A 15,239-nucleotide genomic window follows, 5' to 3' on the forward strand; every position below is an offset into this window, starting at 1 on the left:
TCCAAAATCAGAATTTGAACCTAGTATGGACTTCTGGAATATATTCCACATTGTGGAAAAAAATTAAGAATAATCCAATTACTTTTCATCCTCTTTCTCAGCCAAAATGTATCACAGAATCACCGAAGTCTATGAAAACATCAAAAATATTACTGCAGCAGTTGAATCTTAACTCATCCCACCTCTGCCACCAAAATGTTTTATGTGAATGAGCCAAGATGTGCTTCAGGTTTTTTCATACCAACCATTCAAACTGCTTATGCAAACCTGGATGTTTTGCAGAACTCTGCTGTAGGAAATGTTAATTCCCAGCACAAGGCCAGAAATCAAACAGATGGCAAGCTGTTGTGTTTTAAATTGCCATTGTCACTAGTTAAATTAATGTCTGCCTACAGTCTTAACTTTGTTGTTTTCTATTTGATCGACATTCCATTATCTGCCAGGAAAAAACAAAATACCAAAAACCAAACCAACAAAACATACAAACAAAACTTGCTTTAAAAAATCATGGGAAACAGTTCATGTTACTTTTGATAAACTTTGAATAAACAGTCCTAAGATACGTCTGTTACACCAAAATATATTCCTTCTTCAACCTTGAAACCACTGGGTAGTTCCGGGAACAGAATTAAAGTATTCAGTAGAATTTAAGAATATCATGAGCTCTCAGTTATTTTCTTTATCTTTAGGAAGACATGTCTGTAAGATTAAGAAGGAAAAATTCCAAAAAAGAAGACTAAGAGATGAAAATTACAAGAAAATGACCTTTAACCAAACAAAAGACCTTGGCAGAAAATTCTCACTTGTGGTCATCAGCTGTTACTCAGTGAAATCCTTTCACAGCTGAAAAAGATTGGCTTTTGGGTTTTGTGATTGCTTAACTACTTAAAAGTTTTAAGTATTATATAGAACACTCTAGGGATCTAGAAAAGCCCCATCTGGAGAGAAACATTGTTTATAAACAAAGAATAAACTGCAGTTCTCTATTTTGATCTGGTCTGATATTTCTGCCATTAGTTAAGCTGCATCAGCATCTTACAGTATAAGATTGCTCAGTGCCCCTTCTGAGGGCAAAGACTTGTGAAAAACTCAGTTTTGAAACTTTACTTCAATTACCCCAAGGAAGATAGAAGGCACGAAACACGAAAAAGGCTGTGGCATACTACTTTGGGTTCCTGAAGAACAAACAGAGACCTGACAAAGTGTTGGGAGTGGACATTCCCTGACAGACCAGGAAGAAAGGCCAGTCCTCAGTTACAAAACTTCTCCAGGTAGGAGAAGGATACAGATATCTGATGGAGAAATGGGTCTTTTGGGCTCCTACCAGACTGCTGGTAACCTAGCAGCAGAACAGCAACTAATAACAAAATCAGGAGGATAGCAGAGCATCACAAGATTACAGAAATCTCATCCATCAGAGGAAGCAGATATCTGAAAATTTAGATATATAAGGGATCGAAAATGAATGTGTCAGGACAAAGATGTCTGAAAAGCTCAGGTATTTCATGTTACTTTTTAAACTTTATTTTCTTTGACATTCAACATTGCTAGAAATTTCTGCCCTTCTTGAAGTCACTCAGTTCTAATGATATTTTAGGCTTTCAATGCAGCACAACAGTCATAAATTACAACAACATTTTCTACGAATGTAAACATTTCAAGGCAATTCATAAGATGTGATCTACTGAGGATACTTATTATTAATTTTACAAATACAGAATAATTTGCCCCCTCAAAAGTCACACAGCAGATAGCAGAGTTCACTGCAAGCTGAACAAACAGCAGTGTGGGGGGAATGTGGCTTCCCAAATAGCAAGGATTTAAGGAACCCTATTATATTTCTAAAGCCCCTCAAAAGAGGCTGCTACAGCTTTCCTCAATTCAACAGCCATAAAGGAGAACAAGGCTCTGTAAATACCTGATTGTAAGACTGACAGAAAAGAAAAATAGGAACCTATCAATCAAATAAAAATTTTAAAATTTTACTCATAAATTAAATTCATACATTTAATCTACTGCTATAAACATTTCAGGTTTGATACATTTTTAACAAAACTGAGGTGATATAAATGTCATACATTCACAGGGCAGTCCAGAGAGGGGTTTTTCACCTCATCGCTGGGGAACTTTCATGGTCTGAAAGAAACAGAGACACAGTTTTGCCACATAACTAAAAGTACCATGGCAGGTTCTGGGATGTTCATTTAGAATATGGGAAGAGTAGATTCCAAACCCACTTCCCAAGAAAGTACCCAGACCATTGTGCTGTGCAGGAATCTGAAGGAATTGTTGTAGCAGGTTGAACGAGAAGGGGTTTTTTACCAAGCCTCTCTCCTGTACTATCAATACAAGCCTGTGGTCTCTATAAAAGCTGGTAACATTCCAAAGATCATGAACTTAGGGAGTATGCGTGTGACTAATGTCTGTTTAATGTTTAATCTGTATTATGCATAATTTCAAATAGGGTTTAGGGAAATAAATGGTTCAGGTTGGACTAATTAAACAAGAACTGGTGTAAAAATCCTTTACTCATGCAAGTTATTTGGCTCTGGACTGAGCTATGAATGCACAAAGACACGTCCATATAGCCCTGCTTTGCGGCACAAGGAAATTACACAGATGATTAAAGCTGCACGGGCACCACGTGAGAATGGCAAAGGTGGGTGCAGAACAAGCATGAGGAAGTACATGGCAATTGTCACCTAGAGATGAAGTATTGCATTCTGCGTCACTAGTCATGCAAAGTACATGGTTAACTCTTAAAGCCGATACAAGGCACAATAACAAGAAAAGCAGGAACCAAAAATCAGGAATACAGAAAAGAATACTCCAAAATGATGAGCCCATGGGAGCTCCTTCCCCAGCTCCCTGCCTTGCTTTAGAGAATTGAGGACATTATTCAGAACGCCAGGATTTGCTCTGCGTTTTCTGGACAATCCAACAGCCAGGATCCCAAGCATCAAAGGTGGTGGTGGGTGCTGTCTTAAGTTCTCTTCACTTAGAAGTGTTCAATAAGAAGTACTCAGAATAAGATAACAGTGAATTTTAAGTGTGATTTCACATGCAAATCATGAATATTCCAGATAGCTACTCTAAGCAGTGCAAGCAAAATAGGAGGAAGAAACTGCTGCTCATCCTTAGTTTGTGACTTTATCCTGAAAAATGTTCGGAACCAGAACTACATGTGTGTTTCAACATGCTCCGGGATTTAAATAATTTTCATGAATACATCTATTTAGTTATATTTTCTTAGGAAGAAGGGGACTCAGTATCAGTGAAGCTACTGCTGTGATAAACCTCAAACTGGGAAAGGGACTGTTTTTCATCTTTTCTACCTGCTGTGGTAAAACTATGGTCTAGTTTTGAAAAGCAGTTTTAGAAAACAAATGTTAAGAAGCAGATGTTAGAAGATGTATAACACAGAGGTGTGGTTTTTTTCCCCAAAAAGAAAATCTGTGTACAACAAGGAAAGAAATTAAACTGCACAAGTGATCAGCACACATGCATTTCATTTTTTTGCTCATATATACTAGTTCTGAGTCAGGAATCCTCACTGAAACATGCTGCTCTTGCAGGCACTACCTACTTTGCTCTGCTATTAATCACTCGTGATGCAAGCACTCCCACCCATTTCTGAGAACAGAGTAGGCAGTCTGATAACTCACAGGCTTCAAGCTGCCCTTATAAAGTTGTTCCACTTTTGCATACTTCCTCATACTGCTGGTTTCTCTGCGAAGATGAAGCTGCTCGTTTACTTAGTCTTGCTGAAGACAGCTCTCCTTACTTTAACAGATGTCTTTGCAGTTGTTTTAGAAGATGAAGAGGGTGCTACAGAAGGAAAACTTACTGAGACTTGTCCTATAAAGCTCAAAACTAATCGGAAATGTGACGAAGGAGAGGATTGTCCGTATCAGATAAACCTGCCTCCGATGACCATGCAGTTACCCAAAGAATTCAGACTGCTTGAGAAGACTCTCAAAGAAGTGCAGACCCTTAAAGAAGCGGTAAACAAGCTGAAGAAATGCTGCCAAGATGGCAAGCTGCAGGCAGATGACAACCAAGAAAGAGACAATAGTAATGAATTCCTGCTACCTAATGCAGACACTCCAGCAGAAAACAGCAAAATCCAAGATAACAGAGTAAAGGAACTACAAAACAAAGTTAACAGAATGGCAACCAGTCTAAAAAATGCAAAGAACCAGATTCAGACACTGCAGGGTCGATTAGAGAAGATGAGCCTCGTAAATATGAATAATGTAGAGCACTATGTTGACAGCAAAGTTGCTAATCTGACGTTTGTTGTGAACAGCCTTGATAACAAATGTTCTTCTAAATGTCCAGCAATGCAGCCAAGCCCTGGTATGTAACCTCTTCATTCTCACTGCCTGTATAAACTTTCTGTGCATTTTACAAATATTAGATAAACAATTTTAAATATATTTTAATTAGATAGCTGTGCTATTAACTACACAAGTGTTTGCTCTTTTAGTGTTTATCTATGCTCCTGTAAAACATTTCAGCTGCCACTAGAGGGTTACTGAGAGCTGCAGGTGCTCAGTTCAGCTCCTTCTAGAATTGGACTTTATTATGGGATTTAAAACATGACTTTTCAAAGGACTTTTTTTTTTTCCAGCTAGTAAATATGAAAAATTCACTTATTGTTTTACACCCTAGTATCCTTCATTAAGGATATTGAACATCAGTGAACTACATATATTTTCTCCTTGTATGACAAGGGGTAAATTTTCTCTAGGTGTGCCCTAGAAAACTCTGTGATTTTTTTCAATGTGAAACCGCAACTATTCTGAAATGGTCTGCAACTCATTATTACACATCAAGTGAATCTAGTAAAATTTTTAAACAGATGGATAAGAAAAGAATATTTCTACCATCACAGCAAATATCTGAAAGGCTTGGCTAAAAAAGCTTATTAACAGTATTTCTCAAGAGGGTAATGTCTGTACCATCATTTTAATACTAAACCCTTAGCATGAATCCCATATCTAAGCAATATAAAATAGAAAACAGGTGTTACCACTGACAAACAGGTTTTCTATTACTTTTTAATTGTCCTAATTAAAATTAAGAAATAGAATTAATAATTTCTTTCTAATGTTGACAGTTATTAAAGGAAGATTTTTTAAAATTCATAAAGTGTTTATATCACATATAAGAATATTTGAAAACAATAAATATTCACAAGATTGTCAGCATATTCTACCACTCAGATACCATACATACGATGATCAGGCATTTTATATAAGAAGATATGGCTCTCTAGAGAAAAAGCAAAAAAGATCAAAGCGCTTTACAGTTTTTAAGGCTCTGTTACTTAGTGTTCAAGCTTAAAATAAAACTGTTCTTCTGTCTACTCATATTAAAAATTGAAGGATCTGCAGATGGTACAGTGTATGTACAGCTGAAATTCTTGCAAGTGCGAAAAGAGCAAATGAATAATAATAAAGGGAATGCTTTTACTGTATCAACATTCCACTTAAATCAGATATAAATCAGTATAAATCAATTACTTTAATTCAGATAGAAAACATTCACAAAAAGAATGAGTGATATTTGGTATATCGATAATGGGCAATGAATCAAATTCAAGTACAGTACTCCACAACAGACTAAATTAATTTTAGGTATTTCTCACACTTACTGAAATGTTTGGTACTGTTCATAGCATACGATCATGTCAATATTCCTTATGTTTTCCAGTAACTGATGCTACAAGTGTTTGTAGCAGCCATACATACATTGCAAAAGCTAGCAAGGATAACAGCTGCAACCTTTTCCTTTACAGTAGTTATTCCTGCTTCCACTGAAAGTAACACAAAATTTTTTTTTCAGTAGGAGTTGAATTGGCTTATAGAAGCATTTTAGCTGAAATTTATATTCTCTGTCAATATCTGCTCTGAGACTTAATCCACCAAAGATGTTACACGAGGTTCAGCAAAAGAAATGAGAATCTATTGTGGATTTAGACTTGGCTTTTAAGCCTTCAAATCCTACACTTTGTGCTGTCATAGATGTCCAGTTTTCTGTACTGGCAAATGAGCAGTCCTGAGTCATATCCCCTGCTGCAGCCTGAGAACACTCCTCCCTTTCAAGAAGCAATTTAATTGCTTACATTTTTCTAGGAAAAATATGCAATTCAAGCCTGCAAATGAACATGCCCATAATTTCAAGTCTGCAATAGAAATGAACATTATGGTTTTGGCTCTTAACTCAGAACTTCTGAGAGCTCTCTATCACTTACTTAAGTGCCCGGAATTATAATACCTTGCTGTAGAACACAATGTCATTCCTGGATGACATTGTGGATCAAAAATGGATTTTCGCTGTGCAGGAAAAATCTGAGTATATTTTTTCTTCTGAATAAAATACACCATCCATTGTTGGGAAAACACTGTGTTAATGGCAAATGATAAAACTTTTCCTTACTGTAAAGCCAGCAAAGTCACATACACAGGAAAGCACCGTCACTTTTCTAGCTTCATCTTTCTAGGAATCACAGTATTATTACAACAGATGAGACAATTTTATTGCTCTTTTTCCTGCTTCCTAAAGTGCAGTCAACATCAATATATGAAACATTCCTAACAATGTTATGTTCTGTACCAAATGACGTCAACTGAACAACAGCCAGGTTAAAGTCACTCCCATATGGACAAAGTTTTTCTCTGACATGCTGTCAGATGAAGATTTTAATTATAGACAGGATGCAATAGTATACATTTAAATACATAAAGAGCAAGAGTGTACACACAAAGCATTAGAATTATGGACTGAAGAAATCAGGCTGAATTTACAGGAGGTAAGGAAACGATAAAGAGAAGTGTAGAGAAAAGGAGAAAAGGGAAAGCAGACAATGAAAATGCTGCATCCTAGACAGTTTTGATACAAAATATAATTTAAATTGGGTTTTTTGGACAGTTCTCTGATACGGAGATCCTAGGTGGCACCTATTAGAGAGTAAACCTGATGGAAAAAAACAGTTTCTGCCTAGAGCTGAAACTGCTGTAACACCATTTCCTATGTAGAAGTCCCTCCAATCCGAGATCTGTATGCCACATAGGTCTGGGTAAAAAAATGGTTTATTTTTAAGTTGAAATTATGTTTATTCTAACACTATCTGTTCTCCTACCAGTTATACAAATAATGCAGAGAGACTGTGCTGATCATTACACAGCAGGCAGAAGGAGTAACGGAATCTACAGGATTAGCCCTGACCCCAGAAATGACAGCTTTGAAGTTTACTGTGACATGCAAACCCACGGAGGCGGCTGGACTGTGCTGCAACGGCGTCAGGATGGTAGCACGAACTTTAACAGAACCTGGAACGACTATAAAAACGGCTTTGGAAACCTCAGCAGGGAGTTTTGGCTAGGGAATGACAAAATTCACCTCCTGACAAAGAGCCAGGAAATGCAACTGCGAATTGAACTTGAAGATTTCAATGGTATCAGAGAGTATGCAAAATATGAACATTTCTATGTGGCCAACGAATACCTAAAGTACCGTCTAAGTGTTCATGGCTACAGCGGCACAGCAGGTGATGCCCTTCACTACAGCAAGCGTTACAACCATGATCAAAAGTTCTTCACAACGCCAGACAAGGACAACGACAGGTATCCGTCAGGAAACTGCGGGGCGTACTACAGCTCGGGCTGGTGGTTCGACGCGTGCTTGTCCGCCAACCTCAACGGCAAGTACTACCACAAGAATTACAAAGGTGTTCGCAACGGCATTTTTTGGGGTACATGGCACGGTATGTTGGATGGTATTCCCAGTGGATATAGGCAAGCCTTTAAATCGGTAAAAATCATGATCAGACCCAAAAGCTTTGTGCAGTAATTCTATACCCTTCTTTTAACTAGTTTGCATTGGATTGCACTCAAAATCATACTTACTCAGTATTATACTCAGAATTCAAGTATTCAGTTATGTTTGGCATAAAACACTTCTAGACAAAACAACACACTTCTACATAAATTTTTAGAGATGGTTTGACCCACATAACATCTTCAAAACAGAACAGATGTTTCTGAATACTTTTTGCTAAAACTTAGCAGAGGTTAAGTCTTAGTATTGTTATGTAAATACTCTAAACATTGCTTTTGGTGCTTTTACTGACTGTGATATACCAGCTTCTATGATTTAAATCTTTTAAATGGTCTTCCACGAATTGTGTCTGAATAAACACCTGAAAATAACTCAGAGGTAAAACTGATAATGTACAAATTTTTCAACACTTAGAATGAAAATTAGTCTCTCTGGAACAGCCTGACTTTTTGTATCATCTATCCTTCACAACTTCAAAGGTATTCCATGGCAATGTCAATATAAATTAGGAAAAGTACTACAAATTACTATTTTTAAAGGACTGGGAAAAAGAGGGCCACATGGTTTGCTCAAAAACATGAAAAAAAGCCTTGAAGAAAACTTAGAAAAGGAAGATGATTCCCCAAATCTTATGCACTTTATCAAAGATTACTCAAAGAAGTTGGTGAAATAATTGAATAAAAGCAAGTGGAAATAATGTAGAGAGAATGCAATGAAAGACAACATTCTTGCTCATTTTGGTTCCTCCATTCAAGCTCAAGGTCCTACTTGTTGTTTGTGGGAGAAAGGAGCTGTTAAGTAGCTTATTGCACATTTATATAGTCAGGTAGACAGGTAGGAAGAAGACCCATCAAGAAGAATCCATGTCTTTGCATTAATGCCTCTGAATACATACAAAAAGTGTTTCCAGTGCCATTTTGCTTTCTCCTGTGCCTTTTAGGTAAGACAAATGTCACAAGATAACTCTTGTAGAGACTCAAGCTCTCATTTAAGTACTTCTCACTCTAGGTACCATTAGACCTTCAAATTGTAAAAAATACTATAAATATTTTGTAAGATATGAAAAGATTGTGTTCTCCCCTTTTCCTGAGTACCCCTTCTGTAGCCACAGAAACATGAACAAACCACTGGCAAGTATAGACAGAAAAGAGAATATATCAAAGACTTTGTTCTTCTCAAATACCACAAATTAAACAACCCAATTTTCAAATACTTCAGGAAGTGCAAATTGGAGATACTATTATTAAAGCTCATGTTGTAAAGAGTGAGCACAAATTTGACTACACGGATCTATTGCTTACCCTAGAGAGGACATGTCTCTAATTACAGTGACCAGCTTTCTGAATGGAGATGCAATTTATCTTGGCAAGAGGCTATTTTGCTATATTGCTTATGTCAATCTTGAGATGCAGATAATCTATACTAAAACTGTATTTCTTTACCAGTTAAAGTGTGGTGTTTGCTGGCATAGCCTTTCTGGTTAAAAGAAACATACAAAATAAGATCTAAGTATGTACCTGACCTAATACTTCACAAATATGACCCATTTTTTAAGATGAGAATGAGAAATATTATGGTTACAAGTTATGCAAGTGAGCAACAGTGGCAATAGTTAAATTGTAAAATATTAATATATATATTTTAAGGAAGTAAATACTTTGAAGGATATTCAGTGTGGTTTAGGATATGTCAGTTTGGTTTATTGTATTTCAATTTTAAAGAGTAATGGAAAATTTTAATTGCAAGATGTCTAATCTTGGCTTGAGAACATGTTTTGAAGCTATAGAATATTTATTTTGGGATAAAAAAGGATTGTCTAAACAAACAAAAAAAGGCAACTTATAAAGTATTGGTTAGAAGAGCAAATATCTAATTGTATACGGTTATATTTAGTAATTTTGCATGAAATGCACAATTTGCTCCTATTCATTATATGGTAACTAGCTAAGTATGACTTACAGTATCTACAAGCTTCTACTTGAAAATGTCTTTTACCTGCTAAGTTCTTAGAAGAGAAACTGTCCTTTTTATATCCTGTTTAAAGGAAACTTCACAAAACACAGAAATTTTAACAGTAAAAAGCAAATGTGATTAATATAATCCACAAAGCCTTGTCTGATGTCTAAAAAAGAAAAAGAAAAAAAAAAAGAAAAACGAAGTGTAATGTGGTTACACAAATGTGAATATTACCTGCCTGGAACTGTTGTAACCGAGTCCCCATCCATGTGTACTAGTTTTAAAAAGTGTAACTCCAGCTACTTGTTGCAAGCATTATTTTTGTTTTTCCTTGGTGTCATAAAATTAAGTCACACTGTTAAAGCTGTACTACTGTCATAGAAGTTTATGGAGAATAAAAAACTAAAATCTTGTAATTTGTTTTATTGATTTTCTATAAAAACTGAAGAAACACATACACCTTTAGGTGACCAACAAAGATGACTATGTGACATGCCAGGAGACTAACTAGTTGTAACAGCAGTCCTTGAGAGATCTATTTTATGGCACTTCAGCTGCCAGATAATACCAAAGGCTGAAGTCTCAGACATCCTTTTGAAACTATTAATATTTTGGAAGAGAAAAAAGTAATTGCTAAATCAAGAGTTTACACAACCTGTATCTTTAACATGAAAGAGGAGAAGCAAACTCATCTGGTTTTTGTACTACACGCAACCTTTCAGTTCACACACGAGTTTCATCAAAGCATGTGAATAGAAATAATACCCCAAATTAAAGCATACAATTTTTTATACAAACAAAAGCATTTGGTCTCTGCTTAAGGCTTAATAATTCAAAACATGTCTTCCAATTTACAGAAAATATCTTGTGGTTTTGATCTTGCTAATATTTAAACTGTGAATTTTAGTGAAGATGATTAGTAACAGTGGGTTTGCTAGCAAAATTCCTATGTTTTTTTTCCAAAGAACAAAGGCATAAACCCATCTGTTCAATGTGATCAGCCAAGTAGACTGTAATGTCTTGGCTTTCTATGCATTGCTTAAACAAACAAAAAAAAAAATCAGAAAAATGCATTTTAAAAGAAAAGCAACAACAGAGAAGAAATGAAAAGAAGATCTGAAAGCAGTGACTTTTAACTTTTTTCTTCCTTTTTTTAAATGCAAATATCTGTTTCCTTGATGGTGTTTCTGAGGAAAAACTGCAGTCAAACTCAGAGAGTGAGTTGTGAACAGGTAGTTTAGCAATTAGGTGGAAAATAAACTGGAATTTATGTGACCATTTTCAAAGGAAATTAATATGGTTCTCAATCCGTACCTAGGACATCGTGTTTATAACTTAAACCAAAATCAAACAAACAAAAAAAGGTGCCAAATTTACTTAGCTTCTCTGACTTACATGTGAATAGAAAAATCAAAACAGGAAGGATGTGTAGAGAAAAAAATGAGATAACTATATACTGGGCTACCAAGAAAGATATTCGAAATGTATTTTTATAAATGTGTTCTGTGATCTTTTTTTCAGGACATAAGAGAAAAATAACATGGGCCTGAAGACATTGACAATAAGTTTAAAAAAAAAAAATGGATGAACCAATACCAGCCAACAGGCTCTGCTAAAGGCAAACTTTCCACTTACTAAAATGATCTCTCTCATTAATAGCTTTAATGAAACTTTTATGGAATTATAATACTTCTGCCAGAAGTGAATTTGGCCATCACCCTCAATGGTAACCAAAACCAGAAAACAATGTTTTAAGATGACGTATCAAATCCAACCCTCACACAGGTCATGAGAACAGGATGTGGATCAATAATATTTTTAAGCCTGTCTTAATAATTTTTTCTGATCTCAGTAAAGAAGAATATTTTTGGAAAATAATCAATACTTGAAAAAATATCCCAAATTACCTAATTATGTTTATATAATCAAGACAAACTGTAAGTCTAATTAATACTACACTACTACTGAAATAGTATGCCGATATTTAGAGTTGCACAGTAGAAAATAATAAGTATGTTTTACACATTTATTTTTAAGCAATTACATTGAGTCAATGACTTTTACGAAGAAGTGGGATCTGCTTTGAGAAACAAATTCTCTTTTATTTCTTTGGACAGAAAATAAAAGCCTCTCTGCTTACTTCTGCAGCTCAACCTTTACATGCTACAACCAAAGATAAGGATTCTTTCTCATGCAAATCTTTAAGGCTCTGTTCATTAGGAGGACACAAGTTTTTTGAATAAGGAAACCAGAAATCACCTTTTTAACATTCAAAGTGACCTAATCTGTGTAACAGATGATTCTCCACCACTGGACATTTTTATCAAACGCGGTTGTGCTGACCTAAACGTCATAGGCCAAGGCGAGGTAGACTCACGATTTCAGTACAAGATCACCCTGTTTTGGAATGTCAGATCTCAAATACATATTTCAGGTGAGAAAAGAGGAAGAGGAAGACAGCTTTGGAACATAAAGCAGCAACATGCTTGGCTTTTTAAGTCTCAGAAATTGTTGAGAAAAGGCCAAAATGCCATCAGGTACTGCGATTAAAGGTTATTCCTAGTCTCGCAGCTTTAGGGAGGTGCGTTCCCTCTGTGTGGCATGAAATTTGCACTTACTTTGTAAGAGCATAGAAGAAACAACACATCAGAAATACTTTCAAATGTGCTTTTCAGGAATGAACAAAAATACCACTTGCTTTGTGACAATATGAACATATGCAACGGCTCCTGGCCTTGTTTCCTCACCATGTCACCTGCAAGCGGTAACAAGAATCTCTCCATAGAAAGAGTATATTACACTGGCTCTGTTCCCACTCCTGCTGCTTCAAGGCATTTGTAAATTCAGGCCACTTTTCTACAGCTTTTTATAGGAGCTACCACTAATTGGAACAACCAACTTACCTATCACAACCACTGATCGGTTTAACGTTCCCTCTGCAAACTCTTGCTTGCTGAAAGCTGTTGAAAAAACCCCCAGACTCTAGCTTATAGACACATTATCAACCCTAGGTGACTCCCCAAGTGACCATACCAACAAAGTTAAAAAAGGTTTATTTAATTAGCAGTTAGATTCCTGTGGGTGGAGGCAACATCTGTCTTTGCTGTCTGTGCCAACACATTTATAGAGCTTTTTTGTTGTGCCAGGAGCCTTTGAAGCATGTAAAGTGGAGTGTGCCAGGATCAGCTTAAGTTTGAAAATGTTGTTTGCATTCGACATCTGTGTTAAGATTTTTACATCTTTGATAGAGCACATACATGTCTGGAGAATGCTGAAACAAATTATCCACTCCTATGGTTACCATGCAAAAATATACTGATGATCATACTTTATGAGTAGAAAGCACACTACAGTATACGTAGGTGAACAGAAATTAAATTTGTGCTCATATAAAGAAAATCTATCTTAGTCTACTAGACTAGCTTTTCTAGCAAATTTTTCATTTAAAGTTTTATGAACTTTTTTTTTTTAAAGGAAACTTGTTTATAGCTACCATTCAACCTAATTTAGGAGAGAATTTTTTAAAAGCTTGTTAGCAAAAGAAATCGGAAAAGTATATATTTTCTAGAGTGGCATTGTTAGATGTCAGAATGCCATTGAAGAAATACATGAAATGCTGCTTCTTAGTAGGTACATTTAAAAGCTGCCACCAACCTTTATGTGACTTTGTCTTCTTTCTTGCAGCACAGATGAGAAAAAAAGAGAAAAATGAAAAGTACCTTTTCCCCCTTAAACCACATTCAAACACTGAACATACGCATCAATTCATGACTTTAACGTTCTTCCAGCTAACAGATCCACATGAATCAGTGTCAGAGCAGCAGAAGCAAAATTTGCTTGAGAAGTCTCTGTCACGATACTGTTCCTTTTTTGGTAAACATGGTGATTTTGCTTTGTGTTTCCAGTGGAACCAGGATTTTGGTTAACATCTTCGTTAGCAGTTCACCAGTTTTGGCAGTCGGGGTAACAAGTTCATTAATCTCAGAAACATTCCAAGTTTCAAAACAGTCCTGAAAAATATTCGTGAAAGGTTCTTTCTGCTTCCCGATGGATGGTGGCAATAGGATGCATGGACACCAGCAAAACCAAATGTAGCACGATAGTGACAATTTCCATTTAAAAAAAAAAAAGCATCTCAAATTAAAGACTTGGTGCTGGTATCAGGTACAGGGCACAGTCCATTTTATTCTTATAGGATACAGAGTGCACCAGTCTGTATTACATCAATCGGAGAAATCTACCAAAGGAGTTTATTCTTCTGCAGGTTTAGATTTAGCACATAAATGGACAACGTTCTTTAGCAGAAAGGGATTATTGTGGTACCTTCCAAATAAAGTGCCTGCTCTCTGAATCTGGTAAATAGTAAAGCACTTTTTATTCACAGGTACACTATTTATGGAATTAGTAAGTCTCTCATAGCATCCACTACGAAGACATGCAAGATAAATGTTGCTGAATCCTTTTTCCAGCATTGTTTTAAAAACAGATGTATACATTTCAGTGAACTAACAAGTATCTTTCTAACCCAAGAACATACCAACAAAAGGAAGAAAAAGAAAAAGCACAGCATAGAAGAGCTCAGAGACATCACCCTTGAGTAAAGCCTAACAAGAACTGCTAATATAGTACTAACTGAAAAAGACCTCAAACTGGGAGAAGCTACCCTCCCAAGATTTGATTTCTCCTTTTTTTTTCTTTTCCAGCAAAAACATGAGCTTGTACCTAATTTATAAATAAACAGAATTAACTACATAGAATTAAAAGATACTAGGCTCCATGACTGATTTTTCCTTCTAACTGAAAGAACCTGAGGAAGACTAGGTTTTGGGGAGTCTATGGGTTAAAAAGATGAACCAGTAGATTTTGTAAGCGATGTATCAACTTTATTAAATCCTGGAAATTTTGCAAAGATAAAATGGATGGAAAACTGTTCCTGGAGCACAGCTGTCTGTGATTCACTATGAAATTGGAAAGATGTATAGAGTAGGGCTCTTTTTTGTCTCTGGGACTAATTGCGGCTTGGGTAAAAAAAACCCCAAAATTAAGCAACAGAAAAGAATTTAAAGACTTTAATAGACTAAAACCAAAACATAAACAGCATTATTTTGATAATTGATGTTTTATTTATTTATGTGCCCATTAAAATGGGAAAGCCTGGATTGGGTGAAGGAAGAGAAAGAACAACTTGATTGTCCAGAGCAAAAATATGCTACTACACAGTGCAGGGAAGGGCAAAAATTGTGAGAGTGGGCAGGACGCAATTTGTAAATCAGTCTTTTTCATTTTCATTCTGCCTAATTTTGTCATTTTGAGCATTTAATCCAGTTTTATGTCATGTTCTTTTGCCTTTTATATTCAAATGGCCATTCCAGTATGTCCTGTGCTGCTTTAGCAGTAATAGTAGTCATCTTGTAACAAGGATGATATAAGAATAAAGG

At 35.9% G+C, this 15,239-nt stretch overlaps 2 protein-coding genes across 2 annotated transcripts in view; one reads left to right on the plus strand and one right to left on the minus strand.

Annotated features, from left to right (window-relative positions):
• The window catches only part of CCDC146 (coiled-coil domain containing 146), a 78,571-nt gene that overhangs the window by 50,639 nt on the left and 12,693 nt on the right, over positions 1-15,239 (minus strand). The gene's annotated exons all lie outside the window — the stretch shown is intronic.
• FGL2 (fibrinogen like 2) lies at positions 3,612-10,189 on the plus strand. The gene is made up of 2 exons (XM_065641924.1): positions 3,612-4,359; positions 7,151-10,189. The coding sequence occupies exons 1-2, from the start codon at positions 3,612-3,614 to the stop codon at positions 7,855-7,857; spliced, it is 1,455 nt and encodes a 484-aa protein (XP_065497996.1). The 3' UTR covers positions 7,858-10,189.

The sequence above is a fragment of the Caloenas nicobarica genome, chromosome 1 (assembly GCF_036013445.1).
Source record: "Caloenas nicobarica isolate bCalNic1 chromosome 1, bCalNic1.hap1, whole genome shotgun sequence".
NCBI lineage: Eukaryota > Metazoa > Chordata > Aves > Columbiformes > Columbidae > Caloenas > Caloenas nicobarica.

Excerpts from the sequence above, each read along its gene's own strand:
- FGL2 (XM_065641924.1), top strand. The coding sequence starts at position 3,612 with ATGCAAGCACTCCCACCCATTTCTGAGAACAGAGTAGGCAGTCTGATA. Across the intron at positions 4,360-7,150 it reads AGCAATGCAGCCAAGCCCTG|TTATACAAATAATGCAGAGA; the intron begins GTATGTAACCTC and ends TTCTCCTACCAG.